Source organism: Ornithorhynchus anatinus, chromosome 10, assembly GCF_004115215.2.
Source record: "Ornithorhynchus anatinus isolate Pmale09 chromosome 10, mOrnAna1.pri.v4, whole genome shotgun sequence".
In the NCBI taxonomy this organism is placed as follows: domain Eukaryota; kingdom Metazoa; phylum Chordata; class Mammalia; order Monotremata; family Ornithorhynchidae; genus Ornithorhynchus; species Ornithorhynchus anatinus.
Genome location: NC_041737.1, coordinates 8889216 through 8907782, shown reverse-complemented (window position 1 = coordinate 8907782; position 18567 = coordinate 8889216). Strand labels below are relative to the sequence as shown.

General features: G+C 54.1%; 1 protein-coding gene across 2 annotated transcripts; it reads left to right on the top strand.

Moving 5' to 3' along the window:
- The first annotated feature begins 320 nt into the window (after window positions 1-320).
- Window positions 321-17904, top strand: NUP54 (nucleoporin 54). 2 transcript variants are annotated; one of them, XM_029073719.2, is made up of 13 exons: window positions 321-429; window positions 695-835; window positions 5556-5639; window positions 5757-5912; window positions 6695-6921; window positions 8212-8399; window positions 9048-9244; window positions 11539-11593; window positions 11914-12007; window positions 14227-14334; window positions 14998-15117; window positions 16163-16273; window positions 17111-17904. In XM_029073719.2, the coding sequence occupies exons 1-13, from the start codon at window positions 363-365 to the stop codon at window positions 17237-17239; spliced, it is 1677 nt and encodes a 558-aa protein (XP_028929552.1). In that variant the 5' UTR covers window positions 321-362; the 3' UTR covers window positions 17240-17904. The 2 variants fall into 2 exon arrangements, with proteins under 2 accessions (XP_028929552.1, XP_028929553.1); XM_029073720.2 differs by lacking the exon at window positions 695-835 and having other exon boundaries at window positions 325-429.
- The last annotated feature ends 663 nt before the right edge of the window (window positions 17905-18567 follow it).

Here is an 18567-nt window from a genome sequence, read left to right as displayed (position 1 = left end):
TCTGCGAAGGCAGCGTGAGGCGCGAGCTCATGCAGTGACCGCCAGGCCCCCGTTGCTAGGAAACCAGCGCGCGCATGCGCACGGGCTTGAGGGTGTGTGGGGGGGGGGAGAACGGACCAGCTCGCGCATGCGCACAGGCTTGAAGGCGTGTGGGGGGAGGGGACCAACTCGCGCATGCGCACGGACGGGGGGGAAAAAACGGCCCAGCTGGCGCATGCGCACAGTTCTGAAGGCGGAGGGACCCCGCTCGCGCATGCGCACGGCAACGGCGAGGTCGGAACTGCCTAGTTCCGGGTGTGGGTTTCCCGGCCGGCCCCGGCGGCGGGGACACCGAGCGGCCCCCGGGAGCCGCGGCCGACGCCATGGCTTTCAACTTCGGGGCCCCGGCGGGCACCACGGCCGCCGCCGCCACCGCCGCCGCGCCTGCGGGTGAGTCCGGCCCCGGGGGAGCCGCGAGGGAGGGGGGGTGGGGAGCGAGAGGAGGGCGGCGCGCGTGCGCGGCGGCGGGGGGGGGGAAAGACGGACGGCCGCGCATGGGCGGGGGCGGCCGCGCATGCGCGAGGGCGGGGGCGGCACGTGGTGGCGATGGGGAAGGCGGCCACGTGGCCCTTTCCCGCCCTCGCCCTCCGCCATGTTGTTTGGGCCTAACTCTTCTCTCTCTTTATCTCTCCTCGCCGCTCTCCCCGCCCGCCAGGATTTGGGGGGCTCGAAGCCCCCAACCCCCCCGCCAGCGGGTTTAATTTTGGGGGCCTGGGGCTGGCCGCCAACCCCGCCGTCAACTTTAACATTGGGACTTTCGGCGTGGCCACCACCTCGGCGCCCCCCTTCAATTTCGGTAACAGCCTGGCCGGCGCAGGTCGACGCCGCGCACCCCCCCAGTACCTCCGTGCCGTACGTCCCGCCAGCAGCCGTCCAAGAACGACACCCCCCACCCCCCCCAGGTCGGGGGCAGCCCCCCTCCAAAGCCGCCGTTTGGGCCCGAGGAGGCCCCGCCTTCAAACTGCCCCGCCAGAAGTGCCCTCTTTGAATAATAATGTTGGTATTTAAGCGCTTACTATGTGCAGAGCACTGTTGGAAGCGCCGGGGGAGATACAGGGTCGTCCCGTTGGCCCACGTGAGGCTCACGGTCTTCATCCCCATTTTACAGATGATAATAATATGTTGGTATTTAAGCGCTTGCTATGTGCAGAGCACTGTTCGAAGCGCCGGGGTAGAAACAGGGTCGTCACGTTGGCCCACGTGAGGCTCACGGTCTTCATCCCCATTTTACAGATAATAATAATAATAATGTTGGTGTTTAAGCGCTTACTATGTGCAGAGCACTGTCGGAAGCGTCGGGGGAGATACAGGGTCGTCATGTTGGCCCATGTGGGGCTCACGGTCTTCTTCCCCGTTTTACAGATAAAAATGTTGGTATTTAAGCGCTTACTATGTGCAGAGCACTGTTCGAAGTGCCGGGGGAGATGCAGGGTCATCACGTTGGCCCACGTGGGGCTCACGGTCTTCTTCCCCGTTTTACAGAAAATAATAATCATGTTGGTATTTGTTAAGCGCTTACTATGTGCAGAGCCCTGTTCTAAGTACTGGGGGAGATACAGGGGCATCACGTTGGCCCACATAAGGCTCACGGTCCTCATCCCCATTTTACAGATAAGGGAAGTGAGGTGACTTGCCCACAGCCACACAGCTGACAAGTGGCAGAGGCGGGATTCGAACCCATGACCTCTGGCTCCCAAGCCCAGGCTCTTTCCACTGAGCTAGGCTGCTTCTCTTTTGATGATGATGAGGGCATTTGTTAATAATAATGTTGGCATTTGTTAAGCGCTTAGTGTGTGCCAAGCACTGTTCCAAGCGCTGGGGAGGCTCCAAGTTCATCAGGTTGTCCCACGTGGGGCTCACAGTGAGTTCAAATTCCAGCTCTGCCCCTTGTCAGCTGTGTGACGGTGGGCAAGTCACTTCACTTCTCTGGGCCTCAGTTCCCTCATCTGTCCAATGGGGATGAAGACTGGGAGCCTCATGTGGGACAACCCAATTACCTTGTATCTACCCCAGCGCTTAGAGCAGTGCTCTGCACATAGTAAGCGCTTAACAAATACCAACATTATTATTATTCATCCCCATTTTACAGATGAGGGAACTGAGACCCAGAGAAGTGAAGTGATTTGCCCCAACTCACCCGGCTGACAAGCAGCGGAGCCAGGATTTAAACCCGTGATCTCTGACTCCCCAGCCCAGGCTCTTTCCACTGAGCCACGCTGCTTCTTAAGCGCTTACTATGTGCCAAGCACTGTTCTAAGCGCTGGGGGTGGGGAATACAAGGTCATCAGGTTGTCCCCCATGGGGCTCACGGCCTCAATCCCCATTTTACAGACGAGGGAACTGAGAGAAGTGCAGCGACTTGCCCAAATTCCCACGGCTGACGAGCGGCGGAGGTGGGATTAGAACCCGTGACCTCTTGACTCCCCAGCCCGGGCTCTTTCCGCTGAGCCACGCTGCTTCTCATCATAATAATTATAATGGCATTTGTTAAGCATTTACTGTGTGCCAGAGGGAAGAAGGGCCCTCTTCTGAAAGGCGGTGTGCTTTTAGGAGGAAAAGAAAGATGCCCTTGGAGCGGATCATCTCGGATCCGCCCCGGCGCTCAGTAGAGCGCGGGGCACGTAGAAAGGGCCGAGCAGACACCGCGGCGATCACTTTGGTTACTGGGCTTCGAATGCCACCCTCAGTCCAAAGGATCACCCGGCGGGTATCGACGCGTTGGCGGTCAGTGGTCCCAGCGTGGCGATGATCCCCGCGAGGGCCCGTTTTGCCTTAGGTTCCTGGACTGCTGCGGTCAGTCATTCGTCTCATCTTTCCCGCATCTGTCCTCTGAGATTTCACTGCTCATCGTCCGCGACCCCCGCCCCCTCCAAACCGGCTTCTCCGGAGAAACGCATCTCCAACGAACGGCGTCAGATCGGAAGCCCCCTTTTCTAGTTTTCACCTTCGCCCAAACGCCGTCGTTGATTTCTGGCATCTCCCGGAGTACGTCCCGGGTCCACTATTTCCTCAGCTCTTTTCATCTTCCTTGGGTCACTGGATCTCTGACTACCGTGTGTCTCGCCCCGGCGCTTAGCGCAGCGCTCGGCACTTAACGCTTATCAGATGCCCCAGTTCCTGGTTCTGGGGGTGGGGGAGGGGGGAGGAGGATTAGTTCTCAAAGGGCCCCAAGTGCCGCCGGCCGCGAGCTCGATTTTAAAGCCACGAGAGTCACGGGGGAATAAATTCCACCGTCATCTCTGGGAGTCCAGAGTTTGACGGGTTTCTCCCAGAAAAGCCGTGTGCCCTCAGCAGCTCGTATACGCATTTACCATTCCATTTACCGTGACCCGAGTGGTCATATGCCCATGGCAGTCTCATACGTACCAATAGTGAACACTGATGGTATCTATCGTTCTCAAAATGCCTTTAGCGTCTGCCGTAGCACCGAATTCAACTGGCCTCATCCAAATTTCAAGATCATTCAATCAGTGGTATTCACCGAGCGCTTACTGGGTGCGGAGCACTGTACTTAACGCTTGGGAGAGGACAGGACAGCAGAGTTCATGGGTACGTTCCCTGCCCGTAACGAGCTTACAGTCTGGAGTTTTTCTCTGACTTTGAGCGTAAAATAATACTGAATAGTTGTGGTATTTAAGACCCAGTCCTTTAAAAAAAGACTGGTTTGCCAGTTCTGTAAAATGACCGCGTTCTTCCGTGCGTATGCAGTGTATCTCAAGTGTTCACCCGATTGGATCGTTGTTTCAGCAACTGCCTAAAACTCTCATTCCAAATAAAAAACGAAGCCTTGTGGAATTTACCCAGCATGACTACCAGTCTTATGCCTTGCTCATAAGGCTACATCTAACTTTCTGGTGTTTGATTCAGCCCCGAGACTTTCATTTTTCACTGAAAATCAGAACGTTTTCATTAATGTCCCGGTTTCTTACGGGATACTCGTGTCCATCAGTCTCCTCTCTCGCCATTGCGTGATTGCGGTCTGATGTCGTGGTACCTTAGCTAACTGACCTTTTTCCTCATACAGTACGTTAAAGTAAACTGCCAGCGTGTGAAGGTAAAAAAGCACGACCTCGGCTACTGACTGTACTGTCCTTCTCTTTAAAAGACCAGACCTCGCTCTCCGGTTGGCCGGGTTGCTGTGGTAACCGCGTAGATGTGTTGCTGCCCTGACTCAAAAGAGGCTCCAGGCTAAATTACTTGGGTGTTGGTGGAGTGTGGGTAAAATGGCCCACATTAACTTTCTGGTTAGAGCCGAATCCTTTTCTGTAGCTGATTTTGGAGGGACGTGGAAGGGAATCTCCGGCCCTGACGTGATACCGTAGGTCGGAGATGTGGGTTAAAAGCCCACTCTGCCACTGGGGACGTATAACTCTTAAATTTTGCGGTCGGCGCAACGTTGACATAACCGTTTACATTTGACCCGAAAAAACCCTCTACTACAGGAGGCTAGAAGTGAGTTTTCTTCTTCCTGGCCAATTGACTTCATGCCTAGGAATGGTGGGGAAGGGGGGCGAGATCTTCACCTGCTCCTAGTTCGGCCAGGAGCCCTCGGCACCGAGCCACCCTCCTAAACCGCACACGCCACGTTTACATTGGGTGCGGGCCACAGCAGCCCCATACCTAACACTGTGGCCAGGGCCCACGCACAATACTAATAATAGTGCTTATAGCAATAATAACGGTATTTGTTAAGCATTTACTATGTTCCGGGCACCGTTCTAAGCGCTGGGGCAGATACAAGATAATTGGGTTGGACACAATCCCTGTCCCACGTGGGGTTCACAGTCTTAATCCCCATTTTAACTGGTAACTGGGGGCCCATAGAAGTAAAGCGACTTGCCCAAGATCCCCAGCAGACGTGTGGCAGAGCCGGGATTAGAACCCAGGTCCTGCTGACTCCCAGGCCAGTGCTCTAGCCACTGAGCCACGTTGCTTCTGCACCGTGAAACCCAGGGATCTAGACAGTCCTTTCCAGAAAATCCAGTTCTGCAAGACATTAGCTCTTAAGCCAGGCAAAAGGCATAAGAATTGATTCCAGAGCGATGGTCTTCTGTGTACAATTTCTGTATTCCCAGTAACTGAAAACCACTCAGAGTGGTTATTTTCGATTAGCCACCGCTCGAGTTATTCCGCCTAAAAAGCAGGTAGTAAATAGTATGTTCCTCGATAGAGCTAGAAGGAAAACTGGCGTTAAAGCTGAAAGAATTAAAGCAAGAAAGGCTTCTCCTCTTCAAAAATAAAAACTCCGCTCTCCAGGCGTGCCGTTTGTGACCGTTCGGCGAGATTATGTGTCGAAGGACATCTTGGAAGCCTCCACGTCGATCGCTTTCATATTCAGTGTCACGGGTCGATCCATCTCGGCGCGGTTTGCCCCTTGCCTCGTTGACCCCTTTGGTCGACCGTCGAGGTGGAGCAAACCCATCATCCGTGGTCTCGTCTTCCACAAGCCATTTATCGCCGCCCGGTCGGGAGATTGTTACCTGCTTGTTTATTTGTGTTTCCGTTGGATCCGCCAGGTGGGTTTGGAGGGTTCGGAACCACGACCACCGCAGCCAGTTCTGCGTTTAGCTTTACCGCTCCAACCAACACAGGCACAACAGGTAAGAGCCCCGTGACTTAGGATTTAGGAGCAAAGAAAACGTGGGTCGCTTGGAGAGTTCTTTTATTTTCTTTTTCTTTCGATAATGCCTTCGCCGTTCCTCTTTTTGCCTTCCCAGGTCTCTTCGGTGCTACTCAGAACAAAGGTTTTGGATTTGGGTCCGGTTTTGGCACAGGAACGGGAACAAATCCAGGCCTAGGGGCCGGTTTGGGAGCCGGGTTGGGATTTGGAGGATTCAACACGCAGCAGCAGCAGCAGCAGCAGCAGCAGACAAGTACGTTAGGGGATTTGGTCTGTGTTGCGTTCTAGAAGAGAGGAGGTTATCCGTTGGCTCTGGAGAATCCCACTGTAATCCCGGATTTGACTCTTTGTTGCATTTTTCTCAGTCTCGAGACCAAGTTGACTTCATGGCGGGTGAACCTTCTTCACTGCCGTCGAAGAAAGCAGTACTTTTATCAGACCTCTCTCCCCCTTCCCCCCAAATCTCCGTATCGTTCCAAGTTTGGCCCAACCGACGGGGCTGAAAGCACAGAGCCTTCAGTTTCCTCTAAAATCTAAATTTTTCGGGCCTTGAAGGGCCCTGATTCAAATGATGCCGAAGGGCTCGATGAGCAGAAAACAGTAGAGAGTTTTCGAGGTGCAGTTTCTCTCTCTCTCTCTCCCCCTCACCCTTTTTTGAAGAGTGCCCCAGGGGCTCCTCCTTCCCCCCGCTAATAAAAAAATGTGGCTTCTGAGCTATCAAAATTCCCACCCCCTGCTTCCTTCCACTTCCCCTCCTTCCCACGGAAAGCAGCCGTGGGCAGGGAACGTGTCCGTCCGTTGTTGTATCGTACTCTCCCAAGCACTCGGTGCAGTGCTCTGCCCGCGGTAAACACGATTGAATAAATGAAGGAATCGCGAGGGCACACCGGCCCCTCCGAGCCTTTCTCGGCCGTCGATCGTAGTTCTCGAGCGCTCGCCACGTGCAGGGCCCTGCACTGAGCTCTCGGCCGGCGAGCGCGATCAGGTCCGGGACCCGGCTTTTGTCATGGTGAAGTGCGCGTGTCCCTCCCTTAGCTTTAGGCGGCCTCTTCAGTCAGCCCACGCAGACGCCTCCCCAGTCCAACCAACTGATAAATACGGCAAGCGCCCTCTCCGCCCCGACGCTTTTGGGCGACGAGAGGGACGCCATCTTGGCGAAATGGAACCAGCTCCAGGCCTTCTGGGGGACGGGCAAAGGATACTTCAGTAACAACATTCCTCCCGTGGAGTTCTCCCAGGAAAACCCCTTTTGCCGATTTAAGGTGAGTCGGTCGTTCGAAGCGCTGTTGTGTGATTGAAGGATTCCCAAGCCGCGGTGTTCAAAAAGAAGTTGCCTTGCCTTTGGATCGGCTCTCTTCTCTCTCCCCTCCTTCAGCCCGACGACGCTCATGTCCACAGCCATAATTTGCATGTCTGCCGACTCGTTAGATTGTACTCTTCCAAGTGCTTAGTACAGTGCTCTGCACCCGGTAAGCGTTCAGTAAATACAGTCGATTGATCGAAGAGCCTACGATACGGAAAAGTCTCGTCGCGCTCTATCGCTTCCCCCACCTGTAATTTCTTCTAGTGTTTGCCTTCCCCTAAGCTCCCTGAGGGCAGGGATCGTGTGTCCAGGTGCTTAGTACGCTGTTCTGCACCGAGAAAGCGCCCAGTCAGTGCTTCTCGATTGACGGACCGTCACCGACGCCACACGCCTGCACGTCTGTACTGCATCTTCTTGCGCTACTGGTGGATTCTCTCCAGGCAGATGTGCCTTGTGGGGAAAGGGGTTCCCTCCAAATCGCATCGTGCAGACATGTCAGAGTAGAATCGACAGTAATAATCATAATAGTTACGGCATTTGTTAAGCCCTTACGATGTGCCTGGCACTGTACTAAGCGCTGAGGGAGCAACAAGCAAATCGAGCTATTCACAGTCCCTGTCCCCCATGGGGCTCACAATCTCGATCCCCATTTTACAGATGAGGTAACGAAGGCCCAGGGCAGTGAAGTGACTTGCCCGAGGTCATACAGCAAACAAGTGGCGGAGCCGGGATTAGAACCCACGACCTTCTGATTCCCGGGCCCGGGCTCTATCCACAAACCGTGCTTGAGAAGAGAAGGAAAGGGGAGAGGGGTAATTGGGGAGGAGCAGAGAAGGGAAGGAAAGCTGGACGCCCACCCTCGGGGGTTGCTCTCTGTGGAAATCGGACCTCGAGTTAGAGGATGGTCGTTGTACAAGACATTCTGTGGGTTCAGGAGAAAAAAGGAATCCATCTCTCACCCTCTCCTCTGCTCGGAGGCTAGGGGAGCCATGCCCGCCACGCCCGGCTCACTAAGGGGCAGCAAGCCGGGTCGAACCCGTTGGAAGGAAACTCTGAGCCGGGGAGGACCGGGAGGATGGGATCTTTATGTCTTTAAGGTCCAAGTTGGGCTCGCAGGCCCTCCGGACCCGTTAGGGCCCGGAGCGGGGTTTCAGGGGTACAGCGCGAAACGAAGACCGAGCGGCGAGAGGAAACGACGGACGTCTCTAGGGGCCCACTTGGAATCTCGTGTTCTGGATTCTCTCCGCAGGCAGTGGGCTACAGTTGCATGCCCAACAACAAGGACGAAGATGGCCTGGTGGTCTTAGTCTTCAACAGGAAGGAAACGGACATTCGCAGCCAGCAGCAGCAGCTGGTAGAATCACTACATAAAGTTTTAGGAGGAAACCAGACCCTCACCGTCAACGTCGAGGGTGTGAAGACGCTGCCGGACGACCAGTAAGTGGACCGCGAACGTGCGGTACGCTCAGTTCTCTCTCTCCTGCTTTGGGTGGGACCCGAATAAGGAATTCCTCCCGCGGCGCCAGGGAAGAAATGGTTTCGGGCCGGTGCGGTGTGGATCAAGGCGTAACGTCGGGAATCGTTTGAAAACGTTTGGGTAGTTCTCAAGAGACTGAACGGTTCAGTATCTTTTAAATTTTCTAATATAATTTTTTTAGGCTATTTGTAAAGCACTTACTCCGTGCCAGGCACCGTAGTAAGCGCCGGGGTAGATAGAAGCTTATCAGGTTGGACACAGTCCCTGTCCCGCATGTGGCCTCATGTCTTAATCCCCATTTTACATGAGGGAACCGAGGCACCGCGAAGTGCCCTAGGTCACCCAGCAAAGTGGTGGAGCCGGGATTAGAACCCAGGGCCTTCCGACTCCCGGGCCCGGGCTCCATCCTGCAGGCCGCGCCGCTGCTTTTTAATTTCACTTTACCGGTCTCTAGTACGGAAATGGCCGAGGTCACCATCCTCTTTCGCTGGTGCCTTTTTAACCTGCAGAGCGGACGTTGGGTTCGCGGCCGTTATTTAAGTTCCGACTCATCGGCGGCCGGAAGCGCCCCGCCGTCTCACAGCCTCATTCTGCGATTTCTCCCGCAGGACGGAAGTCGTCATTTACGTCGTCGAGCGTTCTCCCAACGGGACCTCGAGGAGAGTTCCCGCCACCACCCTCTATGCTCATTTCGAACAAGCGAACGTAAAGCCCTCCTTGCAGCAGCTTGGCGTGACCCTTTCCATGGCTCGAACCGAGCTTTCTCCGGCACAGATCAAACAGCTCTTGCAGAATCCTCCCGCCGGTACTTACTCTAGGGCAGTGAACTCGATGGCGAGAGTTCCACCCACTGTGTCTTCCTTTTTGGTTTTTTGTTTTTAAACGGTATCTGTTAGGCGCTCACTCTGCTTCAGCCCCGAGCCCGGGCGCCAGAAGGACCTGGGTTCTAATGCCGGCTCCGCCACTTGTCTGCCGTGGGGCCTTGGGCGAGGCACGTCACTTCTCCGTGCCTCAGTTGCCTCACCTGTAAAATGGGGGATGAAGACTGTGAGCCCCACATGGGACGGGGACTGTGTCCAACCTGATTCACTTGTATCCACCCCAGCGCTCAGCACTGCGCCTGGCACACAGTAGGCTCTTAAATACTGTAAAAAAAAAAAAAAAAAGCAAACAAAAAAGCACTGTTCTAAGCACTGGGGTAGATACAAGTCTATCAGGTTGAACACAGTTCCCTGTCCCACGTGGGGCTCAGTCTAAGTAGGAAGGAGGAGGGTCGAATCTCTGTTTTTTCGGATGAGGTTACCGAGGCCCTGAGAAGTGAAGCGACTTGTCCGAGGTCACACAGCAGACAGGTGGCGGAGCCGGGATTAGCACCCAGCTCCTCGGACTCCCGGGCCCCGGGCCCTTTCCACTAGGCCACGCCTGCCTTTCCTGCCTGTTTGTCGGTGTCCCTTTGAAGCGTTCGGAGGCGGTCCGGACTGCCAGACGAGAGGTCGGCGCCTGTGGCCACAGATAAGCAGCCGCGTTACGCGTGTTATCCGAGTGACTGCAGCACAGACTCCCTGGCAGCCACCCTCTTTCATCCTCAGCTACTGTTCAGCGGGTCTCGGGGGGGGGGGGGGCAAGAGCCGACGGGTTTTATGAGGGTTGGTATCGTGGATCGGGGCGTCACCCGGGGCACTTCTCCTGAGAAGCGATGTGGCCTAGGGGGAAGTGCTTGGGCACCAGGAGGCACGGAGACCCGGATTCTGTGCCGTTTGCTTTCTCTGTGGCCTTGGGAGTTTCACTTAACTCTCTTCTGCATCAGGTTCCTCCTCTCTGAAATGGGGGTTGAATGCATATTCTCCCTCCCCGTTAGACTGAGCCCTGTTTGAGACAGGGACGGCTTCTAATCTATTATTATCTATTATTCTTCTGCTTAGTACTTAGTAAGGGCTTGAGAAATAGCTCCATTAAGAAGCAGCGAGGCTTAGTGGCGAGAGCCCGGGCTTGGGAGTCAGAGGACGTGGGTTCTCATCCCGCCTCCGCCACTTATCTGCCGGGTCACCTTGGGCAAGCCACTTAATTTCTCTGGGCCTCAGTTCCCTCATCTGGAAAATAGGGGTAAAGAGCGGGAGCCCCAAGTGGGACAACCTGATGACCCTGTACCTACCCCAGCAGTTAGAACAATGCTTGGCACATAGTAAGCGCTTCACACATATCATTATTATTATTTTATTAACGATATCGTTATCATCACACAGGTCCCATTAGTGCAGTAGATGTGCACAAGGGGGAACCGAATTGAAAATTATTGTTGATTTGCAAGGGTCAATGACAGGCAGGCTGTTTTCATGAATTCGGGAACACAAATCAAGACCCAAATTGGCCCCTAGAAGATGTCTTCATCACCGTCAATCAGTCAGTAGTGTTTATTGCAACAATGTCATCTTGATAGCAAGTAGCGCTTAGTACATAGTACGCACTTAACGTATTACGATGGCTGAAGGACACGAGTCCATGGCTCATTTTATATACGCGGTCAGTCGGCCGTCGTATTCAGAGACCCCACGGACGGTGAAATTTGTGCGTATGTGTGTCCGTCTGCCCGGACAGGCCAACGGGGGACCCGCAATTCAAGTCACGTTGTGCACCCCAAATGGCTGTCTCACATGGTGGTGTTATGTTTAAGGACCACATATGAGCTATTTTTATTCAACACCCAAAGCAGTATCCTTTACTTTAAATACAGTTGTTTCCCCACGTTCTCCACCTCTTTGCCACCTCTCTGCCCTTGCCCGGGGCCCATTTTTTTTTCTGTTTCCCCCTTCCCCGCCCCCCCCACATTCCTGGCGTATCCAGGGCTATATAACTTATCCCGCAAGGAGGACGGGATGTGCTCCTTTGCGTGTGCCGGGAAGAGCTGTCTTAGCAATGGATCTCAGCTACCGACCTCTGATCTGGAAAGAGGACGTCTTTAACCAACAGGAAATTTCAACCGCGTACTGTTTTTGTGGGCCGAGTAGGCGGCCTGTTGGATGCTAGGTAGATAGAGAACTCGTTATGGGAAGTGGAAGAAAATCCTCCTCTAGACCACATTCTTTCTGTCTCATTCGGTAGGTGTTGATCCAATTATCTGGGAACAGGCCAAGGTGGACAACCCTGATCCCGAGAAGTAAGTACTCTCGATTCCGCGTTCGCTCCCGGGAAGGAGCTCACGTTTTTCTTAGCGGTTAATTCACGTGGGCGCCTTTGAAAAAAGAACGGTAGAACTGATTTATTCTCGTTGGAAAGGGCATTCTGAAATCACGGGGATTTTCTAACGGTCGGGCTCTGTACCCAGTGATTTGAACGGTAGCAACCCAACACTTTCCCTAGAATAGTTGGCGGGAACGGTAAAGAACAGAGACGATTATACTGGTGGCCGTTGAAATAAGTGACCGCTTCTTGACACTCAGAATGAGATGTTCCAACGAAACCCTCTGATTTCCCGAGGTTGATTCCTGTCCCGATGGTCGGGTTCAAGGAACTGTTAAGAAGGCTGAAGGTCCAGGATCAGATGACCAAGCAACATCAGACCCGATTAGATGTAAGCACGGTGCACCTTAAGCTTCCGGGGCTGGGCGTCGTACGGAGCGGTGGGTTCGGAGGCTGTGGATTCGTCACCGGACGTGCTGTTCCGCTCAGTTTTTCCGCCACACAGGCTTTCATTAAGCATTTTGGATCGAACATTCTTCCCGCAGCGCCCCCGCATCTGGATCGAAAACGTTTACTTGTTGGAATAATCGGTTACTGCCATTCTGAGGCAGAGGCACTCTAGAGTAGTGTGAGGGTGTATGTGTTTTATGGTGTTTGTTAGGTGCTTACTATGGGCCGGGCACTGTCCTAATCCCTGGGGTAAAAACCCAGCTAATCAGGTCGGACCCAGTCCACACGGGGTTCACGGCCTTAATCCCCATTTTTACTGATGCGATAACCGAGGCCCAGAGAAGTGAACCGACTCGCCCGAGGTCCCGCAGCAGACCCGGGGCAGAGCCAGGAATAGAAGCCAGGTCCTCCTGACCCCGCGGGCCCCGGTCAGTCACCTGTGGCCACGCTGCTTCTCAACCATTGTTGGTTGCTGCCGTACCGAGGCACGTGTCTTGTAGAGCGAGTTTTCCGTACCGCGAGGTTCATCAAGGAACATAACCCTCCACGTTCTTGGAGTCCTGAGGGTACTTCTGTTGTATTCGAGCTGAGTCTTTTTAAGAAAGATTACATCGTATGTAGTCCCACTTAGCAATGGTAGTTACGACCCATTAGCCCCCAAATCATAATTGGTTGCGGGGGATCTGTTGCGTCGCAACTTTCTGGATTTAGGATTGACAGTTTTTGCAGGGCAAACAATATTTAATCTGCAGCCTCCCCTATCTCCAGCAAGAGCACGCACTCTCTTTTTATGGCTCGCTGCTCGAAGTCTCATTGAGAAATTGCAATTTAAGAGCAACGTCTGCCGGAAGCGTGTGCCGTTCATGAGCGATCCATCAATGGTATTTATTGAGCGCTTACTGTGTGCGGAGCACTGTACTAAGCACTTGGGTGAGTACGGTACAGCAGAGTTGGCAGACGCGCTCCCTGCCCAGAGTGAGGCTACAATCCATAGGAAACAGAAGGCTGTGACGGTAACTGTCCATCTAAAGTATTTAAGGAAATGTTGTCGGGAGGTTCTCTCAACAGAAGGGGGTGGTGGGAATCCTTAGAAATTAAGGCTTCACGTTTTCCCAGGTGCCGGGCGGCGTCTGTCCCACAGCAAGTATTTACAGTGCCGTTTGGCAACGGTCCGTTCATTTTACGAATGCGACTCGAGACTCGGCTCGGCCCCGTTGCCGGTTTTCAGGAGGGGTCCCGGGCCCGGGGTGGAAACGTAGAGTGGAACGCCCCCAGGGAATGCAAAGTAGCCCAGGAAATTCCAGACCGGGAACAAGAAAAATCAGCCCAATATGTGAGCGGAAACTAGGGTTGGAATAATCTATAGTATAGTTTCAGTAGGCCTCCTGCAGGTCGCAGACTCTACTAAGCTTCAGAGCGGTGCCAGATAAGATGCTTTATGTCTGCTGAGGCTTCTTTACGGCCCTCACGTGAGCCAAAAGTGACAATCTGCAGTTTTATTGAAAACCCGGTTGGGTTCTGGTAGATGCCCTTCACTGCTCCCAGCTTTCTGGTGTTTTCCAAACCAAAGCTCAGCGAGTTCTCAGCAGCTTCCTTCCCCTCTTCAAAGCGCGACCAGTGACTCGGTTGCTTCCAACCCCCGATGGGTCATCGAAGATAACGTGCCCTGTGCCGTCACCGACTCAGACCAACGATCTCTTCTGTCTCCTCGGTGTCAACGGGAGTTCTTTCCCCTGAAAAGAGAAATCCCGGAATTCTGTGCAGTTCGGGGCCTAGGTGGTAGCAACCCGTTATCCCGCTGTGTGCCGGCTCTGCCTCTGCTCTATCATGAGCCAGCCGGAGCCTTGGGGACAAGTTTTGGAAATCTAAGCCCGCCCCCGACACACACACACATACCTTGGCTCGCTCTCTCCCCACCCTCTCCGGAACGGACTGAGAGACAACGTCGGGGGATTTGTAAAGAAGAACAAGGAACGTCTGAGGGAAAACGATGCGGTTTTGTGAGGGGAGAACTGAGATGAGCTCCGGGGGCCAAACTGGGAGCGTACAACGTGGTCTCGGAAATTTCCGCTCCGATAACCGGGAAAATAGCCGGTGAAGAATTGGCTTTTATTTCAGAAGAGCGGTTTTGGGTGTGTAATTCGTGGTGTCTCTTCCTAGATCATCTCTGAAGATATAAGCGAGTTGCAGAAGAATCAGACCACGACTATGGCCAAAATAGCCCAGTACAAGAGGAAGCTGATGGATCTGTCCCATAGGACCTTGCAGGTAACGCCGACGTGGGAAGATCCAACCGAAAGATCTCGTGAAATAACAACGGGGGGTTGCCTAAGGGCTTACTATGGGCCAAGCACTGGGGTAGGTACGAGTCAGTGAGACAGGACGCAGTCCCTGTCTTATATGGGGCTCTTAATCCAAGTAGGAGGGAGGACAGGTATTGAATTTTACAGAAGAGGTAAGTAGGACCCAGAGAAGTGCCTGGCCCGAGGTCACGTATCGGTCAGTTGGCTGAGCCAGGATTAGAACCCAGGCCCCTGCTTTTTCCACCGGGCCAATCTGTTTCTCTAGATTTAGAGAGATTCATGAAAGGATTTTAATTTTTTTTACCTTTGATCTCAATGGGACTCTCGATCCAAATACTAGTTGAGTTAATCTTTCTCACGGTTCTCTTGGCTAAACATGGTTTTTTTAGCCCTAAGGTAGTTCGGAATTTTGATCCGTGTGCCAAATTGGATCTGGGAAATTAGTCTTGGCACAGAGCGAGTGCTTAATAAATGCCACAGTTCTCATTACTGTTCCGGTTCTAGTCTGCACTTGAAACAGCAGTTCATGTACAACTGGGGAGGAGAAATGGTTCCATTAATGTGCCATCCTCCCCTTCCCCCCCCTCCTCCTCCTCTTCACCTTTTTTATCTCCTCCCCCGTCGCCAGGTCCTGATCAAACAGGAAATCCAGAGAAAGAGCGGCTATGCCATCCAGGCCGACGAAGAGCAGCTCCGGGTCCAGCTCGACACGATCCAGTGTGAACTCAACGCCCCCACCCAGTTCAAGGTGAGCAGATCCGAGGGCCGTGGGCAGGCTGAGGCCCCTCGGGGGAGACGGCCGGCCGGACCGCGGGAGATCGGACGTCAGAAAGGCCGAGCGCCCCACTGTCCGCTTTCTCCAGCGACGGCTCCCTCTCCCGCGAGCTGCTCCGGCCTGCTAAGGGATCGGAGACTCGAGTTCTCTTAAGATACCTTGAGGGAGGAAGGGTTGTTTTGTTGTTGTTCTTCCTTCTGTGAGTTTTGAGATTTATTTTTTTTCCTCCAAGCCGTAACCTCATCGTTACATCCTCTGGTGTCTCGTTATAAGCACCCGGCTGTAGCTGCAGTGCGCGGTTGAGAGCTCAGAATTCCTGGAAAGGGGAATTAGCAGCAGGAGGTGGCCCGGCAAGCCCCTCTCCCGGGACAGCCGCGACCACCCCACCGCCCCCCGGCTGTCGCCCCGTCCCTCCGGTTTGGGCCCGGCTCTCTCCTTCCTTCGTATCTGTTCTCCCTTGTACAGTATAGTATTTGTTAAGGGCTTACTCTGTGTCAAACCCTGTTCTAAGCGCCGGGGTAGGGGCAGGTTGATTAGGTCGGACACCGTCCCTGTCCCGCGTGGGGCTCAAGGGAGAACAGGAGGGCTGCGGGCCAGAGAAGCGAAGTGACTTGCCCAGGGTCACACGGCAAGCATTTGGCAGAGCCGGGATTGGAACCCAAGTCGTCTGAGTCTCGGGCCTGTGCTCTTTCCACTGGACCAAACAGCCACTCCCCGGTTGGCGCCCTTCGCCATCGTCAAGTCCGTCTTCCCGTGCCCCGCTCTCAACCCTCCCACCTCCAGCTCCTTACTTAACCTCCCTCCCTTCTCCAGCCTACGGCTCTCCCCATTTTCTGAGCCCTTCTAAAATCCCACCTCCTCAAAAAGCCGTCTTGATTAACTGCCAACCCTGCATCGATCTCGTCAATCCAGGAGTCTCCTACCTCTCCCACAGTAAGCACTCGCTAACTACTCTTGCCCGCCTGACTGATGGATCGATGACACTCTCCCACCAACCCCCCATCCCCTCCCTTCTTAGGGCCGGTTAAACGAGTTGATGTCGCAGATCAGGATGCAGAACCACTTCGGCACGGTGAAGTCGGAAGAGCGATATTACATAGACGCGGATCTGCTCCGGGAGATCAAGCAGGTGAACGCCGGCCCGGCGGGTCCGAAGGGAGAGGCCGAGGGCTCCGGCGGGCGGTCGTTAGAAAAGGCTCACGGTTGGGTCGGGAGGGGAAGGCGCCATCCTCCGACCCGTTTCCCTCCCGGTTAGTTCAACCCATTCGGTTGGCGGCCCTCCCTGAAACCACCTCCTCTGGGATCACCAGAGTCACCGGCGCTCGGCCCCGAGAGACCTCTCGCTCAACTTGCCCGTCTCCAAACGGATGGACGGGGGATTTGGAATTCTTCCCAGATGGTCCCAGTGCCCTGGAGACCGGAAGCCCCGTGGGGGCGGGGAGCTTGTCTGTCGACTCTTCCGTACCGTGCTTGCCAGGCGCTTAGTACAGTGCTCTGCACACAATGCGTACCATCGATCGACTGACCCCGGTGGGCTCTCAACCCAACGGACCCGGTCCCCGCCGTCTAGGATCCCGGGCGGAAGAGCATCTGGGCTCTTGCATCTGGGCCTTTGGAGAAGGTCGGCCGAGGCGAGAAGACGCGGTGCGCAAGGCAGCTCCGGACTGTTCCACCGGGCACGGGTTTTGCTGCCGATTTTAAATTGTCCCGGGACTCGTGGAATGGGGGAGTCATTACCGCTGCAGTTCCTGGAACACGGACTCGGCATCGGTGGTTATTTACTGAGCGCTTACTCTGGGCAGGGCACCGTTCTGAGCGCTTGGGAGAGTACGACACGACAGAGCGTCAGTATAAATAAAAAACAAGAACAAGGAATGGGAGAGTTGAGGGCCTTTTTGGCCAACAGTCGGGAGGGTCGGCCTTTTGCTGATACCATCTTCCTTTTTTCTTTGCGAAACCCTTCCAGCATCTGAAACAGCAGCAGGAAGGCCTGAGCCATCTGATCAGCATCATCAAAGACGACCTCGAGGATATCAAACTGATAGAACACGGCTTGAACGAGGGCATCCACCTCAGAGGGGGCGTCCTCAGTTGACAGCCGCCGGCCTTGGCGCGGGGGGCGAGGGGCCGGCCCTCCGGCCCGGTTCCGGTTCCAGGACCGTCCGATGAGAAGGCGAGGCCAGTCGCCGGTTCGGCTTTTCAGACGTGACGTTCGGCGGGCCGTTGGGGAACGCGAGCTGAATTTGCTTTTAAAATTTTTTTAAATAAAGGACCCTACACCCAGGTCCCGTTAGGTCGGTCTGACGGCGGGGTCGACCTGGAAAAATCAGCGTCGAAGACGTCGCCCTTGGCTGACCTCTCGTCCATCTTTTCACGGCCGGTAAAAGTAGAAGAGGAAGGCCGCTTTGCACAGAGTGAACTTTGAAGCCCCGCCCTGGGAACTGAGCTGTGGCAGATTTGTACCTTGTGGAGACGGAAGCCAGTTTTTATATATGTCTCTGTCATCCGTGGAAGAAGTAAAGAGAGATTCTAAGAGTCACTGATACCGATTTGGCTTTCCTCTGGGACGACAAGGATTTTGAAAGGTATATTTTTATATCGTTTCTTTGGAACGTTGGAAATAAGTTCTCTCCATCCTTTGGAAACAACCAAATCCCCATCCCCTTCTATAACATTGACTTGCTTTTCTTTTTGGCGTTTTCACTTCTGTAAAAGATGAGAACTTCTTATAAATAAACTCTTGCTTTGTAATAACTTTTATACAATACTCGTTGGGGCCAGTTCATTAGATCATGGGGCGGGGGGGTTGCCGCCTTTGCATTTTATAGCCATCGTGGAGGCCCCCGCAGATCAGTTTGAGAAAATTTTGCCAAACTTAGCCACACTTTTGGCGAGGTTCACCTCACTGAGAAATACAGGAAGTAGGATTTTTTCATTTGTTTTTTAAGGGAAATTAAGCGCTTACCCTGTGCCAGACACTATACCAAGCGCCGGGGTAGATACAAGCTAATCAGGTTGGACACAGTCCCTGTTCCACTCGGGACCGCATTCAGTCTCCATTTTACAGATGAGGTAACTAAGGCACAGAGAGTTGACTCGCCCAAGGTCCCACGTGCGACTCACAGTCTTAATCCCCGTTTTACAGATGAGGTAACTAAGGCACAGAGAAGTGACTCGCCCCAGGTCCCACAGCAGACAAGCAGCGGAGCGGGATCGGAACCCGTGTCCTCCTGACTCCCAGACCCGTGCTCTATCCGCTAGGCCATACTGCTTCCGAATCTGGTTTGCATTCAGATTATAATGATGGTATTGGTTAAGCGCTTACTATGTGCCAAGCACTGTTCTAAGCACTGGGGGAGATAGGAGGTCATCAGGTTGTCTAATGATGTGGGGCTCAGTCTTCATCCCCCAGAGAAGTGAGGT